The following is a 22,170-nucleotide window of genomic DNA, read 5'->3' on the forward strand; positions in this document are numbered from 1 at the left end:
GTGTTTGCTGAGGAGTGACTAAGTAAAGGCAATGTTGCCTCATGTATAGAGCAGGATTCTCTTCTTGGCTCTGCTACTAGCCTGTGGGTAACTTTGGGCAAGCCATGTCACTGCTCTGTGCCTCAGTTTTCCCCATTTGTAAAACAGGGATAATGATACTGACCTTTATAAAATACTTTGAAATCTACTGATGAAAAGTTCTAGATAGAGCTGAATATTATCTTGAGCTATTATTTTCCTCTCTGTTTGGTTTTCTTGACAGACTCTTGTCAAGTTAAACTTATACTGTCCTATACCCCAATAACCAGGCCAATATAGCAGCATGGCTCTTGCTGTTTCTATGGAAAAATTGCTACATGTAGCCAAGTTATAAATCTTTGCAAAATCTTAATTTAAACTTACTTAGTAGAGACTTGTTAGAGTTTGGTAACTAAATTGTCCAAAGATTCCAGCAATATTGAGCATGCTCCAGCTCAGGGTTCAGCAGGACTTCTGTAATTGCTGCTCCTGACTGTTACAAGCTGCTGTGATACAGGAACAGAGAGATTCTCTTCTGTGCACTCAATGCTCCCCCTACTGGTGCCCAGGCAGCATGAAAGAGAAAGTTGCCTGGTTCTAATACAGAAGTGACAAGAGCAGTACTCGTCTGATGGGAGGGACAGGAAATAACAGAGGGTGGTAGATTTGGACAAGGAGCTTGAAGGGGGACTGGTGATAGGGTGACCAGACAGCAAATGTGAAAAATCAGGACAGGGGGTGGGGGTAATAGGAGCCTATATAAGAAAAAGACCCAAAAATCGGGACTGTCCCTATAAAATTGGGACATCTGGTCACCCTAAGTGGTGAGGCAATGAAACTGGGAACCAAGGGGGAAGGAATGCAGACAGATTGAACCTGGAGTCAGCAGAGAAGAGTGGGACTGGGAGTGAAAGTGGGTTGGGGGAAGACTGAGATCAGATGTGATGCCTAGTGTGGAAGATGAACTGGCTGAGCAAGAAGACTGAGGCAAGGAGACAGGGATTGAGAAGCGGAGTGGGGGGGATGACTGATTTCGATGAGGAGAGCAGAGTAGGGGACTAGGTCTAGCTGGCCAAGGGACTATGATGAGGTGACTGAGGGATGGAGACAGGGACTGGCTAGGCAAGGAGACAGTCATGGGAATGAGGTGGCAGCACTCAGACAAGTTCCTGAGGGGGGTGGGAAATAGATGCAATCTTAATGTTCTTTTAATCTTTGTGTGTGAGAGAGAGATAAAATAACCCAAGGATGTTTGGCTGTCTCTTTTCTGTTTTTTTTTTTTTTTTTTTGCCTTCAGTATGTTGCTGACACAATGACCAGAAAAACAGAAGTCTCTGCAGTGACCATTAACTTGTTTTACTATACCTTGACTATAGTGACAAGTGTCTTTAGACAAGCCCTGGAGTCCCTCCCAGAGTCAGGAGTCTTAACACCCAGTCACCTGTTCTGTCCATTAGACTACATTGCCTGTTAAAGGTTTAAGGTGTTTAAAAGTGACTGGAGAAGAAAGAGCTGATCGAGAGGAATCTCTAGTACATAAAAACCCTTGAATTAAAAAAAAATCTCATCAGTTAATATATGAATAAACATCAGGGGGTAGCCGTGTTAGTCTGTATCTACAAAAACAACAAGGAGTCTGGTGGCACCTTAAAGACTAACAGATTTATTTGGGCATAAGCTTTCGTGAGTAAAAACCTCACTTCTTCGGATGCATAGAGTGACTCTAAGCTTATGCCCAAATAAATCTGTTAGTCTTTAAGGTGCCACCAGACTCCTATATGAATAAACAGTTACTAACACCCCAGTTTTATGTGATTTGTAGAACCTGATTAAGCTAAAATTTAGAAGTGTAAAGAGGCTTAACCTACCCTAACATATTTTTGAAAAGTGCCTCCAGTGACACATTAACAAATTTAGCTTTTGTGTGTGAATTTCATGTTATCCGTGGAAATATATTTTAACAAACATGCCAATTTACTGTTAGCACAGCCACCTGTTTATTTAGTTAAGTTAACTCTGCCCTAGCGTATTCCATGATGTAAATATATTCTCTGGGAACTGAAGGTGGAGACTGCAACTCACGATTCCTGCCCGTTACTTGACTCTGCAATTGACGTTGGGCAAGCCCGTTTCCCCAAAGGTCTGTACAAAGGGGGATAATGATGGGCTATTGTAAAATGTTTTGACACCCTCAGATAAAAGCAGCTACGGTCTCATTGTTACGGAGTTGCACAGCATTGTAGTGGGACCTCCTAGTCCTCTCATCTGCACCTCGAGTCCGGCCTCAGGACTCGTCTCCCGGTGAAGCAGGAACAGGCCGGGCCACTTGCCTGCGGTGCCTGGCGGGGCCCGCTGATCCCTCCCCACTCCCCTCGGCGGCGATCGCTCCGCCTTCCCCCCGCCCCGCCGGAGTCAGTCAGTGGGAGGAAGATGGCGGCGCTCATTCCCCACAGCCAGCAGGTAACCGGCCCGGCCTGGCCTGGGCCAGAGGCCCCACTAATTGTGGTCGGGGGTTGGACCCCGCCGGGGGAAAACCCGGGCCAGGGGGACAGGCCTCTGGGTGGCGGCCTGGAACCGGCGAATTAAACCGGCTTATGGCGGGAGAGCAGAAGCTGGGTGTGGGAAGCTGGGCCCCATCCGGTGCTGGCGGGTCAGTGCTCGGAGCCCTCAGCAGCCGGGGCAGGGTTGAGCATTTGGGGAGGGAGCCGGTCGCTGGGTTGCCGGGGGGTCTTTGAGCCCCTTTCCCAGCAGCAGGCTCTGAGGTGGAATCTCAGGGACGGAGGACGGACGCTCGCTTCCTCGTTGGGATGAAGATCGTTGATGTTCCCTTTTTCCCACCCAAGCTGTAGGGCCTGGTATTGAACCACTGTAGTGGAAGGGGCAGCATAATCTTGTGGTGAAGGCCCTGGACTAGGCCTCAGGACACTTTGATTCAGTTCTCAGCTCTGTTGTAGACTCCTGGTGTAATCTTACTTAAGTCAGTTCATTTCTCTATGGATTGGTTTCCCCATTTGTAAAATGGAGCTAATACTGCCTAGTGCACAGGGATGTTGTGAAAAGTTTTTTTTTTAATCTTGGAGAGGTGCTTGCATACTGTTGTGATGGAAATTTGGGGGTCATAAATACAGTAGAACCTCTGAGTTGTAAACTGACAGTCAACCACATGCTTCATTTGGAACTCAAAGTACACAATCAGACAGCAGTGGAGACACACACAAAAACCTCCCCAGTACTGTGTTTAAATGTAAACTACTAAAAAAACAGGGAAAGTAGCCTTTTTCTTTTGCATAGTAAAGCTCAATGTTCAGTTGTAAACTTTTGAAAGAACCACCATAATGTTTTGTTCAGAGTTACCAGCAATCTCCATTCCTAAGATGTTCCATAACTGAGGTTCTACTTTATTGTAGTTGATGGTTTCCTTCTCTTCCCCCCCCTTCTTTTCTAAAGACTAACCATGCCCATTTTTTTGTTTTTTAAAACCTTTCCTCATAGGACAGGTTCTCAGTCTTTTATAATTGTTGCTTTCTCCTCTGTACTCGCTCAGTTTTGTTCATGTCTATTCTAAGGTGCAGTACCTAGAATGGGACACAGTACTCCACTGAGGCCCAATAGAGGGGACAGTTGTCTCTCAGGTCTTACATGACATTCCTGTAAATACATCCAAGAATAGTTAACCTTTTTTGAAACTGCATCACATGGTTGATTCATATTCTGTTTGTGATCCACTAAAACTCCAGATCCTCACCCATGCTCCTGGAGTTCTCAAAGATAACTGGTAACAGTTCCAATATTGTATCAGCTGGTTTCTTAAGTATCCTAGGATGAATTTCATCAGGCCCTGCTGACTTGAGTACATCACACTTATCTAAATATTCTTTAACCTGTTGTTTCCCTATTTTGGATTGCATTCCTTCCCCCTTATTGTTAATATTAATTATGTTGAGTATCTGGTCACCATTAGCTTTTTTTAATAAAGACAAAAGTTAAATAGACATTAAACACCTCAGCTTTCTTGTCATCATTTTTAACTTATTAGTGCAAAATAGAGAACCTATGCTTTGATTCATCTTTCTCTTGTTCCTTCTGTATTTAAAGAATCCTCTTCTGACTGCCTTTTATGTCCCTTGCTACATGTAACTCATTTTGTGCCTTAGCCTTTCTAATTTTGTTCCTACATGCTTGTGCTGTTCCTTTGTACTCCTCCTTAGTAATTTGTCCACGTTTCAACTTTATGTAGGATTCCTTTTTGATTGTCAGATCATTAAAGTGCTCCTGAGAGCCATATTGGCCACTCACTAGTGTTCCTATCTTTCCTTTGCCTCAGACTAGTTTGCAGTTATGCCTTTAATATTTTCTCCTTGAGAAACTGCCAGCCGTCCTGAATCCCTCCCTCCCCCCCGGACCTTACCTACCAGTTCTCTGAGTTTATTAAAGTGGGAGGAGTTTTTTTAAGTTCCATGACCCTATTCCACTGCTCTCACTCCTTCCTTTCCTGAGAATCCTGAAGTCTATTTCATGATCACTTTCACCCAAATTGCCTTTCACCTTCAGATTTTCTACCAATTTCTCCATGTTGGTCAAAATCAAGTCCAAAAGGGCTGTCCCTTCCACCTGTTACTTCCACCTCTTCTGAAACAAAAATCTGTCTCCAATACATTCCAACAACTGTATTACTTTTCTAACAGATGTCTGGTTAAAGGCCCCCATTACTTCCCAGTCTTGTGCTTTGGATATTGGTTTGTTTTATAAATGCCTCATCCATCTCCTCTTTTTGATTTGATGGTCTGTAGTAGACCCCTACCATGACACTTGCCATTATATGCTTACCTAAAATCTTGAATAATGGCAGCAATACTTGGTGCTTACATAGTCCTTTACCTCTGCAAAGTGCTTTGCAGACATTATCTAACTAATTTCCTATGAGGGGATAAATCTACCCAATGTCTTTAAAGTGAAACCCTCTCTTCACCACTTACAATAGATCAATCATGTATTTAGAAAGACAACTGTCAGTCTTCCAAGTGTATTTGAATATTTATAGGCAAATCTGATCTAGATTTCAAATGAGGAAGGCACTAGATATTACTAATGACATTACGCATTCCTGGTATTTGTCAGCAAGAAGGTTTACAGTTAAGTGGGGAGCTCCAGAACCCAAATAAGTAACTAATAAAATGTTTCCACTTTATAGTAATAAATATATAACTAAGTCTCTTTTCCCCCAAGTCCCGAGCTCAGGGTTCTATCTTCTCTTACAGTTTGTGGGACTTCACTTGGATACATAGATCCATGCTGTCTTTGCAACATAAGACCCTCCGGCTTCACATACATTTTAGAAAATATTAAAAGCTTTCTATTTCACTTTTAAATTTCACCCCTGAAATGCATGTTCTCTTGTATAGAGCTTTAAAAGCTCAAGCAACTTGCTGAATTGGGTTTCTGATATAAAGTCAAGTAACTCCTTGCTCTCTTGAAGTCTTTGACAAGTTGTGTGTAATGATCATTGTGGGAGAAACAGATCTAGTTACCTGGATGAATCTGTTCAGAAGTCAGACTTTTGCAAAATAGTTATTGTTTTTACTCAACTTACTGTGCCATAGAAACTTAATGTTCCATGTACTGACCATGAGTAATAAATTTTTAAAAACCCACCATATTTTGCACTGCTTTTAAGAATGCCAGAGTGAAACTCCAGTGGACTTGTGTTCAAAAAGTAAGTATCAGCATGCTCAGAATAATTACTTTAGACACATTTTAGCGCTCTGAAGAAATAAGGTGGGTCTTTTTAAAAAGAAAAAGCTTTGTCACACTCTGAGGAGTTATGTTTCCACAGTGTTTGATATAATTTGTTATACAACACAATTTGCCAAGTGCCTCATTATGGGAGAGTGTTGCTTTCTAGCCCTTTTTGGGGCACAGATCAGAGCCTTGATTGGCCCCAAATACGTTTTTCACTGTTGCTAATTTGTATTCTTGCTAAGTTTCTAGCAAAGAAAGAATTCCAAAGTTGGCTGTGGTTGCAATGAGGCTGTAGTCACACATACCCCCGATGGATAAAACAGAATTTTTAAGTGAAAGATGGCAAGCATTCTGTCTTTTATTTATTAATTCTAAACAAAATATACAAAGGAAGCAAAGGACTGTCTTTGGGGATGCACTTTGTTTTCATGATTTTGCTTAAACTTTAGGGTAGAATTTTTTTAAATAATTACCCTAATTTTGTGATAGAAAGCATTTCTGATCTGATAAACAGTATGGCTGACAAGCATGTGAAAGAAAACCCACAAGTGTATAAATATCATACTAGATGTTTTCATGATATATACGGATGTTTACAATTTAAATTTGTGATTAGACTCTGGCCTTTCATATCAAGCTACCATTTGTGGTATCTTAGACTTCAGAGGGGAACATTTTTTCTTTCATAGAACTTGGTAGTTATAGTGCTTGCTAAAGACTCATCTAATAAAGTAGGTAAAACAGTTTTACAGTGGATTGATTAAATGTACCCCATATGGCAAGTCTCAGATATTTACCATACTAGAAATCCTGCTTTTATATCGTTAGTTGCACATGTCTCCTTTGATGTTTGGGAGATTGTTGTTCCAAGTTCTTTTGGTATTATCTATTTTTATGCAATTTGTATGTGCTACTGAAAGACTAGGTCGTCTTGCTGTGGACAGGATGTTGTTCTTTCTTTCAACATTGATACATTTTCTAAATAATTAGTTAGCAGTGTTGTGTAGTTTCCTTGGGAAAGATTTTTTGACTATACAGAACTGTCAGAGAGAGTGTGTAAAAATCCACCAAAATGGAATACAAAAGAATAGGGGGGAAAAAACGGATGTAATATAATTTAAGTATCTTTACATGGAGGCATCCAGAATAAGACTGGACATAAGTGATTGTAAACATTTACATAATAACTCAAATGGGCTGTATTATTTTTGTTTATACAGAATGCAAAAATGTGAGGTGCTTGTAATATATCAGTAATGTTCCCAATAAATGAAGGTTTGTTCCATTGTACCTTCTGTTTTATACAGTCTAAGGTTCCAGTTCTGCAAATCAACATGTGCTTAATTTTAAGCATGTGAATAATTGCATTAATTTTAAATCAGCAGGACTTGTTTGTGTTTAAAGTTAAGCACGTCCATGAGTATTCATAGGATCAGGGCCTAAAAGCATGCATATAAAATCAAATCTCAATGCTATATCAAAACAGGAAGTGGTGGTGATACCCTTTGATAAATTTAATTATGTATATTTTACCTCACCAGCGCTCTACCAGCTATTTCATCTCCCTGGGATTTCTACTAGCTTTCCAAAGATAAAAATCAACATGACACAGACCATTTCCATCTTTCCCCAAATATGCACAGACACCCCCAAAAATGGTCAAAGTGAAGGATGAGCAATATTCAGTTGGGTACCAATCAGAACTCACAAAGGGAACCGTGTATTATTGGAAAGCCAGGATTCTTCCCTTCCTAGTGGCACATTAAGCACATGCTTCTAATTCTGTTAAGACACAAGACGTATGTGCACGTGCACACGCCCACTCACGTAAATATGAAAGCTCCACCTATACTTCAGGTTGCCTGACATTTCCCCTTGTAAGACCCTGTTTTCAGTTGCCTATATCTTTGCCAATTTCTAACTATTTGGCTTACAATTTCCCAAGTCAAGTATCTGTCTCAGCCTTCATATTTTAATAAAGTTTTAATAAAAATGGTCCAGCCATTTCTGAGGAAAATATTGGGGGGGGGGAGAAGGAGATGTCATTTTGCCCATGATTATATTAAAAAAAACAAACCCCACAATCTTAGCTGTTTTCTTGAGAAGCTGTAGTGCTAGTGTGCCTCCGTGTTTTAGAGCAGGAACTTGAAATTTTGGCAGGAAGTTGCCTTTGTGTCAGGGATGAACCTTTTGCTATTCTCATGGCGGGAAATAAAAACCCAAGTTTGGCCATCTTATAAGACTGGGGGAAAAAATCTAAGTTTGCACATGTTCAGTAGAGATTGGACTCTAGATTCTCTGAAGAGTCTGTCTGTACCGAGCATGCTCCAACCCAGGACTACATGGGCTGAGCAGGACTTTCCTGCCAATTGTTGCAGGTCACTATGTCACAGAACCGAGAATATGGAGACTCTCTCGTTCTCTCAATGTTCCCTCTGGGGAACAGGCACCCAGGCAGCATGGAGGAGGAAACGGTTTGATTAGAATACAGAGAGACTAAGCCAGACCTAGGGAGGAGGACAGGTGTGGCAGAGGGAGCACACTGGGACAAAGAGCCTGGCAAGGGGAAGATTTAGGATTGTAACCTAAGGGGAGGAGAACTGGGAGCTGAGTTGGACTGGGACTGTGAGGGCAAGGAGCCTGGCACTGCGTGCCAGTGGAGAGGGAGACTGGCACTGTCTGGGCAATGAGCCTGGGGAGGGAAGACTCACTAGGACAGCCCAGAGGGGAAATGTGGACTAGCATGGAGACTGGGACAAGAAGCTGATGGGAGAGACAGTACAGGGACAGGGTGGAGAGGATGTGACAGAATGTGTTAGGCTTGGGGGAATGGGAACAGAAGGGTCAGTCCTCTCCACAATTTGGAATAAACCAAAGATTGTGAGTCTTACTGTTCCTCTGCGGTCATAAATTTTTGTGGAAACCCCTTTGCAAAAGGGGTCTCATCCTCTACTAGTGACAGATCCATGAAGAGGGTGTCAACTTATTAATGCTATCACTTTCTCTGTTAGCTTAAATGGCAGAGGTCTGTGGTATGCATCTCAAGTTTCAGCCCTACTGTTGATCCGTGAGGGTGCTAGTTATGATTCCACATGATGGAATTTCTGGTTTTTCAGTTTGCTTTTTTTAAACACCTACATAATTACAAACACATGCATATCCACAGGGGGGCTGAATTAAGATTGCAGAGGTAATTTAATTCTGGCTTTTCCTAACTTTTGAGTATATGATATCATACTTTTCATGTAGTTTGTGTATGATGTGTATGTACAACATACAAATAAAATAGGGACTGCATAATCAAGAAATATGCAGCATTGAATTGAATCACTTTGAACATGTCAGCATGCACTATTACATTTTGCTCTGGTGAAATGTTGGTGTTGTGGTGGAAACTTGTCTACAAATGTCACTGGACAGGCTGTTTGGAGAAAGCAGATATAGTTTAAAGAGAAAAGGCACAACACACCATAGATCTGATTTGAATGATAGCATTTTAAACATTGCATAATTTAAGTGTGTGGGAATTTCTCTACATAAATTGCTATTTTAAAATTTTGCATGCATTGAGTGTTTTCATTTTTAAATGGTTAATGTACCCAGGGGCTGGGGCTGTTTTGCTCCAGACACAATTTCCCCTCAGTTTCTATATTGTGCTCTATTCATTGTAACCTCTACAAACTTCGGCCCAAATAAAATGTTCCATCTCTTGTGTGGGAGGCTGTGAAACAGGCATTTTTATTGTTTTGATCTATTTAGCCAGAAGTCTGGGAAACTAGACAATTATTCCCCAGTTATTTGACTGTAACGGGGTCACACTCACCTCTCGTGAGCACCCCTTGGCCGAGTGCACTTGCCTGCACTCTCTATTTGTGGTGGTCTTCGGTGATTCAGTCCTCCAGCCAAGTCATACACAGTCTTTCTGAGAGAGAAAAGCAACGCAAACTCCTTTCAGGGTACAAGTCCAGTGGCAGCCTCTCTCAGAGACTTCTGTGATGTCTCTGTTTGTCCTTGCTCCGGAATAGAGCAGTGCCCCAGGACTTCTTCCCTGGAGGCAGTGTCTTCACCCTCTCAGGGAGCTGGGCCACTACAGTTCCCCTTCTGGGGTGCCTCAAAGTCCAGGCTACTTGCCGTGGGGGGAGAGACAACACCAGCCTCTACTCCAGGTCCCAGCCCAGGGATTCTATAGCTAGCAGCCATTCAGAATGTCCCTTTAAATTTGTTATAATTCCCTGGGCTACTTTCCCTGGTTCCCACACATTCTTCATCCTTATCTCAGGGCCTTGGCCTTGTGGAATCCTAGCAGCCAACCTTGAGCACCATCCACTCTCCTCCAGCTCTGGTCCTGCAGCTCTTATACTAACCTGGTTGGCCCTGATTGGCTACTTCCCACACAGCCGCTCTAGACCTCTCTACTGCCCTTTTCTGGGGCAGGGTTTGGCAGGCCCATAAGGACTCATCCACCCCACCCCATCACAATTACTTTAAGTGTCAGGAAGGCTATGGAGGGGGAGAAGCTATACACAGTTTAATACTGTCTATTGCTTTTGAATAACAACTTTAATGTTAAAAAAAAATCCAAACTCTCAAGTCACTGGTGTTACAGTTCTCATAGTAATGTTAATTTGGTTACATTGCATATAATATTTATCCTAAACTTATGTTTCTGTACTCCAATCCTGCAAAATGGGTCCGTGCAGGAAGACTTCTGTAACTCAGGATCAGGGTTAAATATGAATATTAAACTTTATTGTTGAGAGCATTCTGTAAGCATGTATGTGTCCAATTAACAATACAGCCAGAACCCTAATTTTTAGATTCAGAACTTTAAGGTGTTAAATTTGTAACTATCATAATATATGTTTTTGTATTTTAAATATGTAATATTAGTGATACAGAAATAATAATTTGAATTAATTTGTTTCATATCAGGAAGTCCTTTTTTGCATTCCCTGAAAGTGGAATATATTTGATCATGGTCCATTCTTGCTTTTCTCATTTTTTTTATCCCACCCACCAACCCTTTTTGTTTTTTAGCTTTCCACTGGGAATCCGTTGTATGAGACTTATTACAAACAGGTATGTTTTTAATAATTTTTTAAAATTGTTTTTCCCCTTTCTAAGTCTAGTTTCTTGTAGTGTTCCCTCTGTTGTGTGGTAACTGTGTACTAATATTGCTCTATTATTGGGTGGTTAAGGGACAGGAGAATCTCCAATCTCTACTTTTGCTTTTGTAGCTGACATACTTAAGTCAGTTAATTTTTGTTTTCCAGGTAGATCCAACATACACAGGGAGAGTTGGGGCTAGTGAAGCTGCACTGTTCCTTAAAAAATCAGGTCTTCCAGACATTATCCTTGGAAAAGTAAGTTAAGTATGTGTGCGTTTATATGGAGACACACATACATTATACAGTATTTTTCCTGTGCATTATGATCACAACTGGTATTGAGTGAATGTGGATGTGGTTTGCTAGAAAGCGTGTGCAATACAGTGCGCTTCTGATTTTTCTGAACTCCAGATTACCTGTAGATTGGTTGTTACTCCCTTGGTTGCACTGACTAAAGCTCTGCTCCTGTGGATATTTTAAGTTTATAACACACAAGAAAAAACAGTTCAGTAAAAGGAAGATGAGGGGATAGTTAATAATAAAGTCATATAAAGAATTGCTTGAAGAGGGAGCACCTTGTCAATGAGACTGTTCTATGCTCATGAGACAGCATCTTACAAGGCACAAAGGTAAGAGTGGGAAGAGGAGACAAAGTGAGTAAGCAGTCAGACAAGATGACTGAGAAGAGTGTAGGTAGCAGTAAGGGGAACTGGGAACAGAGATATTGAGATAGATGGATGAGGAAAAGGAAACTGAAAATGAAGGGAAGAGACAGGAATCCACCAATGGAGGGATCCAAAGAGGGGGAGATGTGGAGGAGGAAAATGTGGACAGAGAGGGGCTGGGAGAGGTGTGATTCTGTGAGGCCAGACAAGAGATTGTTACAGTAATCAAGGTGGGAGATGGCCTGGGTTTGGATAAAAGTTTTAATGGTGGAGGCTTTGAAGGAAGTGTAAAAGAGAAGTAACCAGTTAATCACATAATTTATTGGACTGCTGGAAGGTGCTTAGATACCGTGGTGATAAGGGTGATATAAGAACCTATTGAGAAAGAAAGAGACTAGCTGTGATGAGAAATGAGTTAAAGATGACATTGATTAGAGATTACACAATAAGGTGAGTAGATTTTAAATTACTAATTTTAAAACAAAATATTAGAAAAATCTGTTCCTCCTTCACTTACCTGCTGGGTCATGAGTTCAGGATTATTGGGAGGGAGTGGGGGCTCCTCTCTATAACTGTGGGCTAGGGAGTGCAGGAAAATGCTAGATCACTGTTCTATGTATGTTGGTTGTGATGTGATCTCTAATGCAAGAGAAATTCAGATTGTAGGATGTAAGGGCCCGATCCAAAGGTCATTAAAGATAATGGACAGACTCCCATTGACTTCAATAGAGTTTGCATCTGGTTTTGTGTGAAGAAGGATTTGATTTTAAAATAAAGAGCACTTTGTTTTATATTGCAAAATTTGAACTGCAAAATTTGCTTTAAAAATTTTAAACCTCAAATTGTTAAAGTATATGTAAAAAATAAACAATTCAAGTACTAATGTTTTCTATTTGAGCTTTCCAATATACACGTATTTTGTAAGTAATTTTATAATTTATTTTTATTTCCACAGATATGGGATTTGGCTGACCCAGAGGGTAAAGGGTACTTGGATAAACAGGTATATAAAATGTGCAGTGAACATGAACATAAATCTATCCTATAACCCTGCACACTTTGGCCTTGATTCAGGAAAGCATCCCGATTCAGGATAGTACTTAAGTTCCATTGACGTTACGCATGTGCTTACATGCTTTACTGCCTTTTTAGTGCTCTTCATACCCCAATATGTATCTACTATTCTAAACTAATTTAATTAAAATGATTTAATATGGATAATCTGGAGATATTCCCATTAGTTAGTTAGTTATATTTTTCTGTCATTTGAAAAAATAAATGCACATGTGTGACAGGGCACAGTCCTTTTCTACTGTCTTCTCATTCAAATGGCTCTAATACCTCCAGTTTGTAAACACCGACATGTAGTTTATTTGGGTTTATCCCAACAACCACCCATTTACAGTCCCATGCAGCAGCTCTGTTTACAGTGATATACAAACATCATCCACATAGAGATCTCCCTTTACCCTGGCCCTGCCTATCCTTTCCCACCCTTTCTCTCATTTTCTCCTTACACTTCTTTCCTGTGCCTTTCTACTTTTCCAGTTAGTGAATAACTAGCTCCTTAGCTCCCTGAGCTCAGACCAGGACCGCCCAGAGGATTCAGGGGGCCTGGGGCAAAGCAATATTTGGGGGGCCCCTTACATAAAAAATAGTTGCAATACTGTAGAATACTATATTCTCATGGGGGCCTGGGGCAAATTGCTCCACTTGCCCCCCCCCCCCTACCCCCCCCTCGGAGCAGCCCTGGCTCAGACTGATCTAGTAATTAGCCCCTGCTTCCCTCAATCAGGCCCTTCACTGGAAAAAACAAATTGGACTTACAGTGACTAAAGTGCTGGTTCGGCTGCTGATTCTCACCACTGTGTCGCAACTTGTTAAAAATACTCTAGGTATTTGTGGTTAACAAAAATTATGAAAATAAACTAATCAAATACTGTAGCAAATATGGGCATTTGACAATATTTTGATATGCTTAAAGTCCAAGAAATTTAAGAAAATTGAAGGTGAACTTCCAAATATTAGGAAAACATTTTAAAGATTATTTAATATCACAAATCACAAACAGGCCATTTAAGCTTAAATTACAAATACATACATTAAAATATATTTAGAAAGCAATTTCTCTTTCGCTTACTTGCTAGATCTTGAGTTCAGGATTGTGTGTTTCCATTGCAAACGCAGAACAGGGAATGCAACTATGCTGGCAGCTCCTGTGGGTGTTTGTAATGGCATCAGTTTTTGGAAGAGAGTTACAAAAGCTGAACTCAGGATTTGGCAAATAAATGAATGAAGAACGGCATTTCAAATTTTGTTTTAAAATGTAATGGCTAAGTCTACCCATATATTGTTGTTAATGATTTGGGATATTAAATAGCTTTTGCAGGTTGTGGGGTTTGGATTTGTTAAAACTTAGTTCATTTTTAAGAAAAAGTGTTTGGCAACAATGGCTTAATTGTGGGAAAGCATTTTTTAGAATGTATACTATTGATTGGGTTTCTTTCCTTAAGCCAAAAAGGCTGTACACAAAGTTGTTGCAAAGTCTCCTTTTCTTTTCTTTAAAAAATCAGCTGTAGAAATATATAAAGATAGAAATAAATGGAAGGGGTGGGAGTGTGAGAGCAATTAATTTAACATCTCCCCATATGATTTAGTTGGGGATTGGTCCTGCTTTGAGCAGAGGGTTGGACTAGATGACTTCCTGAGGTCCCTTCCAACCCTGATATTCTATGATTCTATGAAATGTGGTTTCATCATTTAAGCAATGGTATCTGCATAGTATCATAAAAAACAATATACAGATTATCCTGCTTAAAAACAGTGAGTTAGATTGCTTGTTTTTATTAACAGAATGCCCTGCATTTACTTTTTGTGTTTGAATTTGTAGGGTTTCTATGTTGCATTGCGACTCGTAGCATGTGCACAGAATGGCCATGATGTTAACTTGAGCAATCTAAACTTGACTATACCACCTCCTAAATTTGTAAGTGATATTTTTAAGTTCAGAACTGAAGCTTAAAATGAAAAATGGGGAAATCTTTTCTACTTTACAAATTAGTCTCCTGATAGTTACAGGACATAGATTGTAAGCTCTTTGGATCAGGGATTGTCTTTTTGTTCTGTGATTGTATAGCACCTAGCACAATGGGGTTCTGGTCAGTGACTAGGCCCTTAGGTGCTACAATAATACAAATAAATAATAATAATATGACATTTAAAGTTTTTTCTATTTGGATAAGATATGCAAGAGTTTTTTTTTTCTCTTTTCAGTATAACAAATGAAATACTTCATATCAATAGCCATCTGTAAAACATTTAAATATTAAAGAGAAAGCTACATGTGCATAAACATATTTACTTTTTTCATTTTAGCATGACACTAGCAGTCCCTTATTGATCACACCTCCTTCAACAGAGGCTCACTGGGCCGTTAGGGTAAGTGTACAAGACAATACATTTGAATCCATTCTTTAAATGTAAATTCTGTTTCTGGCAGCTGTGTTTGATAGATTAATTTTACCAAGAGAACATACTTCCCACTTTGGAACACCTTCCTTTATTGAAGCAGACATGTGAACGTTACACAGTACTGAATATGGATATTTATATATTTCTATATTTAATATAAGTCTTGTAACAAGCCTCTGTCAGCATTTGGTATAATATTTGTAAGAAGCATTGTCCAGGACATGAGGGTTGTGCTCTAAGGTTTTTATCTTCTGCCTAGCTGCCAGAGCAGAAGGCACTTTGAGTTTGATCTAAAGAACAATGAAGCACTTCACCAATCCCATCCCCAAGTATTAGTTTGGAACTTGAACCCACAACCTTCTAAGATTATGATTTCTTTCGTGCCTGCTGTATGGTCTAATGAAAACAGTAATTTTTGCTACAGATCCTGTATTTTATAACTTAATTTTCTAATTTTATGTTATAAATGTAAAATAAAATTTCTGCTTGTGGAAAATTTAAATTATCAAATCATTTAAATAGAGGTTTCTAGTTTGTACATTATATTATAATGTAGGAAGCAAAATCTTTGAAAGTAACACTTCTTAGTAGTGTAAATGATCTCTGAAAGTTTCGTAACTTAAAATCTGGGCACTAGTGTGTGAATCAAAATGCTTTGTCTTTCTAGAACACTTAGAGAAATGCATATTGTAACCCCAGTCCTGTAATTTCCAGAAAGCTTGTTTTCATGCTGAGAAAAATAAGGTCCTAAAGCCTGGTCCATGAGTTTTACATCTAAATACAGCACACTGTTTAGGATATAGCATACAGTTGTGCGCTTGGAAACTAGGAAGTTAAAATGATAAATTACTGACCAGTCACTTAGTTTCTTGCAAGATTTAATTTTCGACACTCACACAGGCACACTTTTTTACTTATTCAGGCTATTTCTTACCAACTAGGTGGAAGAAAAAGCAAAGTTTGATGGTATTTTTGAAAGCCTTTTGCCAGTAAACGGTTTACTTTCAGGAGACAAAGTAAAACCAGTACTGATGAACTCAAAGCTACCTCTTGATATCCTAGGAAGGGTAAGTGTGCGGCAAATTTTCCTAACCATTCTTTAATGTAACTTCTCTTGCTAATGAAATTAAATATGTAATGTAACTGATCATAACAGTATTACTTTAAATGGAAGCAATAGTTCAGATCTAGGCCAAGATTTTTAAAAAATGGCTGCCTAAAGTTACTCTCTCTAAACCATTATTTAGACACTTAAATAAGTAGTCCATTTAAAAGCAAAACAACAACAAAAAACTTGGCCCTAAGCTGGATCAGCTTAATTTGTCTTGTATTCTTTTAAGAACAAAAACTTTAGTTCAAAAATTACTAAATTGAAAAACAAGTCAGTTTAAAAGGAAAATGAATGCCTCTTAGTTAGAAAAGCTGTCCTGACCTAAGCAATAATGCCTTTTAGGGCATTATATTCTACTAGCTTTTTTTCCTAACTAGGAGTTATTAAACCAACTTTAAATATAAACTCCAACTATCATGCATATACTCTGGAACAGGTTGTCCTGTGAAAGCATCAGTAAACCAGGGGTTTTAAATAGTGTTGCATTGTACTTTTGTTACACATTCTGTATTGTTTTTGAGCAATAGCTTTGAACCTCTGTGGCTCCCCTCATAAATATGTAATACATGCAGTAAATATCCTTAAACAGTTTTTCTTTTCTTTCTTTTTTTTTTTTTAAACCATATTCTTGACTATATACACCCTTTTGTGTGTTCTGTGCCAGGGCCAAGTTTGGGTTCCAACTAGTTCAACATGAGCCCTATCTCTCCTGAAATATGCTTTTATTCTGACCATGAAAGACCACTTCCTTCTTTGCCTTGATGTGAATGAAAAAGTAATTGTTTAATCTTGCACTTGAACATTATGCTGCACTTGGTGTTAAAAGGCTTCAGACTCTGTATTATTATTTCTGTTTTGGTGATGTCTAGGGGTCTACATACATGAAACAGTCCTGCCCCAGATAGCTTACAGTTTAAATAGACAAGACAGATAAAGTGCGGGAAAGGAAACAGCCACAAGAAGATAAGAAGTTTTGCTTAAAGTCACACTGCAATCTATGCCAGAGCTAGGAAATAGAGCCCTGCGTCGCCATCCTGTCTCCTATCCACTGTACCACTCAGCCCCTCCATCATAATCATATTAGTTATGATAACATAGGCTGAAGTATAAGTGCTAGAGCAGATGAGACTTTGTATCCCTTTACGTCTCTTGTCAGCCCTAAACATATGCTTCTGTGTATATTACCATAACTAATATGATCTTCAGAAAATGCACCTCAAATTTCTAGAGGGCATTAACATTCTTAATACAATTAATATTTTCTAACCTACTTATTAACTTATATTCTAACTAATAAAATTTGTTGTAACATGTTCTTCAACTTTAATTTTTGCCTAAATACTGTAGGTCTGGGATCTCAGTGATATTGACAAAGATGGACACCTGGACAAGGATGAATTTGCTGTGGTAGGTTTTAAATTCTGAATTCATTAAAAGTTTGACAAAGCAATGTGTAGGTATTATTGCTTCCTTGAACTTAGTCTTAAGCATTGCAAACTCCTCCTTTCTGGCCGCTCATTATCCACACTGCGCCCTACTCAAGATCATTCAAATTACAGCCACTAAAATGGTCTTCCTTGAAACCCTCCTCTGGCCCGCTCTTGCCCAGAGTATCAAGTTTAAACATTTTGTCCTGCATTCAAAGTTGTGTACAGCTCTGCTCTGACCTAATCATGTTTACCTCCTTCTCCCTAGTATTTTGGACACTTACCATTGGAAACTTTTTGTTGTGTGTTCCTCTCTTCATTGGTGTATTACAGATATTTTTAACTTTTGCCTTTGCAGGCAATGCATTTGGTATATAGAGCTCTTGAGAAGGAGCCAGTTCCCTCAGTATTACCCCCCCCACTTATACCACCTTCCAAAAGAAAGAAGACGCCAGTTTTTCCTGGTGCAGTTCCTGTTCTTCCTGCAAGTCCTCCACCTAAAGATAGCCTTCGTTCTACCCCATCCCATGGTAGTGTAAACAGCCTGAATAGCACAGGAAGTTTGTCACCCAAACACAGCATCAAGCAAACACAGGTACAAGTCTCATGTTAATTTTTATATCTTTTGCAATGAACTGTGCAAAATAATGAAATGACTTTTTGCTGGATCACTTTTCTTCCCAAGGAAAGCACTTTTTTGAGAGAAAGTATTTTATGTTTTGAAAACAAATGATGTCACAGGGTGTGGGGACAGCTGAATGTTAAAGGGTGAATTCTCTTTTAGCACGAATCTTAATGGCATGATCAGTAGCGTGAGCTCACGAGAGAGGGAGCTTGTCCCTGCATCAGCCCTAGCAGCAGTGTAGGGATGAATCTGCGCCCAGGACTCCAGTATGGATCTCCTGAGTTGCAGTGCAGAGCACTGTCAATAAGCACATCAGTCTGGGGTGTCAGTAAGTCTGTCTATAAGTAGGAAGAATGTAACCAGTTTATGAACATTCTATTTCTCAGTATTTGTGAGATGCTCACATACAGTATTAATCTTGATACATTACTGAAGGGAAGGAAAATGTCAGTGGACTGTTTATAGGCTTGATCCTACAATATGTTGTGCACCCCTCAATTTCTGTTGACGTTGAGGGTACTCAGCATTATGCACAGGTGAGTCCTCAGTGTATTAATAAACGTTGTATTTGGTTTTGGCTAACATAACAAACCTTTTTGTTTTTCAGCCATCTGTGAATTGGGTGGTACCAATGTCTGATAAGGTGCGATACGATGAAATTTTCTTAAAAACCGATATGGACATGGATGGCTATGTGAGCGGCCAAGAAGTGAAGGATATTTTTATACACTCAGGCCTGTCTCAGAATCTTCTAGCACATATATGGTAAGACTTCATCATTAGTTGTTTTGATTTTGCTTTGGTTTGATTTTTTTTTTTTCAGCTAGTTGACTCGAGGAAATAGCATTTTTCATCCAGAAATGTGATACTAGCAATTCCCTTGTTGACTGCCACTGCTATTCTTCTTCATAGCTGTAGGGCTTCTTTTACCATACTATCTCAACAACATTGCATACATTTATAAGTAAGGATAAATTCTCTCAAGGAGAACAACCAAATCAATTTTCTTCCCTTCCTCTCATATTCAGATTAAAGCTGTTTATTTGATGGGGTAACAAGCCTTATGGATGGGGGGAATCAGATGTGATATATCTTGACTTTAGTAAGGCTTTTGATACTATCTCACATAACCTTCTCATAAACTAGAGAAATGTAGCTTGAATGAACCTACTATAAGGTGGGTGCACAAGTGGCTGGAAAACCATACTCAGAGTAGTTATCAATGGTTCACAATCCAGCTGGAAGGGCATATTGAGTAGGGTCCCAGAGGGATCTGTCCTGTGTCCAGTTCTATTCACTATCTTCATAAAGGATTTGGATAATGGCAAAGAGAGTACACTTGTTAAATTTGTGAACAGTACCAAGCTGGGATGTTTCAGAGTAGCAGCCGTGTTAGTCTGTATCCGCAAAAAGAAGAACAGGAGGACTTGTGGCACCTTAGAGACTAACAAATTTATTAGAGCATAAGCTTTCGTGGACTACAGCCCACTTCTTCGGATGGGATGGGGTTCCAGATGCTTTGGAAGACAGGATTAGAATTAAAAATGATTTTAACAAACTGGATAAATGGTCTGAATCAAATAGGATGAATTCCGTAAGGAGAAATGGAAACTACTACACTTAGGAAGGAATAATCAACTGCACAAATACAAAATGGGAAATGACTGGCTTGGAAGGAGTACTGCAGAAAAAGATGTGGGGTTATAGTGGGTCACAAACTAATATGAGTCAACAATGAAATACTGTTGCAAAAAAAAAAGCAAAAGTCATTCTGAGATGTATTAGGAGTGTTATAAGCAAGACATGAGAAGTAATTCTTCCACGGTACTTAGCATTGATAAGGCTTCAACTGGAGTATTGTGTCCAGTTCTGAAAACCACACTTTGGGAAGGATGTGGACAGACTGGAGAAAGTCCAGAGGAGAGCAACAAAAATTATTAAAGGTTTAGAAAACATGGTGTACAAGAAAAGATTGAAAAAATTGGGTTTGTTTAGTCTGGAAAAGAGAAGATTGAGGGAAGGACATAAGTCTTCACGTATAAAAGGTTGTTATAAGAGGAGGGTGATAAATTGTTCTTAACCACTGAGGACAGGACAAGAAGCAATGAGCTTAAATTGCAGCAAAAGAGATTTAGGTTAGACATTAGGAAAAACTTCCTAACTGTAAGGGTAGTTAAGCGCTTGAGCAAATTATCCAGGGAGTTATGAACTCTCTGTTATTGGAGGTTTTAAGAACTAGTTAGACAAACACCTGGGGGATAGCTCAGTGGTTTGAGCATTGGCCTGCTAAACCCAGGATTGTGAGTTCAGTCGTTGAGGGGGCCATTTAGGGATCTGGGGAAAAACAGTCTGACAGGAACAGTACTTGGTCCTGCTGTGAAGGCAGGGGACTGGACTAGATGTCCTTTCAAGGTCCCTTCCAATTCTACATTTCAATGATACTATGATTCTACTTGGAAGGCATTGGAGAGATCTATGAAACTTTGAAAACATACCCCTCCTTATCATGTCTCTGTAATAGTGGTATAACTTGCAATCAGTACTCGTATTATATAGACTATTCCATGAATGGGGAACATTTTAGCAGTCCTATCACTCAACTGGCTAAAAAGTCAAAAGCATTTTCCCAAGAAAACAATGATGTTTCATTCAGTTAAGTGTATCTAATAAAACATTCATAGCTCAGCATGTAGAACTTTTCCAGTGAGGAAATGGGCTCTGAGGAGGCCAAAACAACAATAAAATTATATGTATTTGTATCTCAGATTTCATTGTAATAATAGTTGTTTGGTTTATAACACATTTTGACTTACAATAAGAATAACCAATTTCTAACAGGGCATTGGCAGACACAAGACAGATGGGAAAGCTAAGCAAAGATCAGTTTGCACTAGCCATGTATTTCATTCAACAGAAGGTCAGTAAAGGGATTGATCCTCCGCAGGTGTTGTCCCCAGATATGATCCCTCCTGCAGAGAGGAATACTCCCATACAAGTAAGTAATTGGTTATTAATAAATATATTGCTCTACTGGACCAATATGTGATTTGAAAGGAACTAGCTTTGAGAGCTGTTAATTTTTTATTTATATTTTGTACCCATTGAATTGTTGAATCTTTAACTTACAAGAATGTTTGTCTATCTTCTGTTTATAACTGAGTTTCAGATTTCAAAAAATGCTTCATGAATTGGTTATAAATTGCAAAAAATCATATTAAATGAGTTGTCCGTTACCTTGGTAGTTTTCAAAAATATGACGCCAGTTTCACAATTACCAGAGGGAATCCTACCTTGTGCCTGGAAAAATTCCACTTTAAATTTTTTATTAAAAAATATATCTTCATCACAAAAGTGGTGGTGATATTTTGTCTTATTTATCAATCATTCTCACGTTAAGGGAAAACTTTTCCAGCATGATGATGATAGGTTAGACTAGAACCCTGCCATACTTAGCAAGTTCAGGTGAGTGAATGGGAGTTGCTCTTAGTAAAGTATCTCTCTCCCTTTCTCTCTTAACCTTATTTCCAAGCTTACACTTTTCATTCACTGTTGTTGTCATTGATCCTTGTACTATTAGATAGATAATGAGTAACATTTTCAAACGTGACTTAGGTGCTTAAGTGTAATTGAAACTTGAGACTTAAGCTCCTAAGTGCCCAAGTCACTTTTGGAAATAGGATGTAGGTCCCTAAATCACTCAGGTGCTTTTAACATTTTTAGTGTTTGACTTCTGTGTCAGCTATATCTTCTACAAACAGATGATTAACTGTTATGAACTGGACAACGTTCTTATTTAAGTAATTTAATATTTTTGTTTACTTCAGAAAACTTTTTAGGATTTCTGGTGTTTCTTTGATAAACTTTGAAGACTCTGATAAACCGGGTAACAAGAAGGGGAGAGGGAGTGGGAGCAGGAGCAAAATGAAATACACAGTCAAGCAAGTAGACAAGGGCAAAGGTTTTTCTGTCAGGGCAGAGAGGAAAGAGTATATCTTCTAGACATTGT

The 22,170-nt window shown here is 39.2% G+C and overlaps 1 protein-coding gene across 6 annotated transcripts in view; it reads left to right on the top strand.

The window, feature by feature from the left end:
• The first annotated feature begins 2,337 nt into the window (after positions 1 to 2,337).
• EPS15L1 (epidermal growth factor receptor pathway substrate 15 like 1) overlaps positions 2,338 to 22,170 on the top strand; it is a 71,486-nt gene continuing 51,653 nt past the window's right edge. For 2 of the 6 annotated variants that reach the window (XM_065578373.1, XM_005279045.4), the window contains exons 1-11: positions 2,358 to 2,478; positions 10,795 to 10,836; positions 11,031 to 11,120; positions 12,486 to 12,533; positions 14,421 to 14,516; positions 14,906 to 14,968; positions 15,943 to 16,068; positions 17,460 to 17,519; positions 17,898 to 18,134; positions 18,772 to 18,929; positions 21,003 to 21,159. In XM_065578373.1, coding sequence (XP_065434445.1) covers positions 2,449 to 2,478; positions 10,795 to 10,836; positions 11,031 to 11,120; positions 12,486 to 12,533; positions 14,421 to 14,516; positions 14,906 to 14,968; positions 15,943 to 16,068; positions 17,460 to 17,519; positions 17,898 to 18,134; positions 18,772 to 18,929; positions 21,003 to 21,159 — 1,107 coding nt within the window. In that variant the 5' untranslated portion in view covers positions 2,358 to 2,448. Of the gene's footprint in view, positions 2,479 to 10,794; positions 10,837 to 11,030; positions 11,121 to 12,485; positions 12,534 to 14,420; positions 14,517 to 14,905; positions 14,969 to 15,923; positions 16,069 to 17,459; positions 17,520 to 17,897; positions 18,135 to 18,771; positions 18,930 to 21,002; positions 21,160 to 22,170 lie in introns of those variants that run through there. The other 4 variants (XM_005279044.4, XM_065578372.1, XM_042862033.2 and 1 more) reach the window with 4 other exon arrangements.

The sequence above is a fragment of the Chrysemys picta genome, chromosome 25 (genome assembly GCF_011386835.1).
Source record: "Chrysemys picta bellii isolate R12L10 chromosome 25, ASM1138683v2, whole genome shotgun sequence".
Lineage (NCBI taxonomy): Eukaryota > Metazoa > Chordata > Testudines > Emydidae > Chrysemys > Chrysemys picta.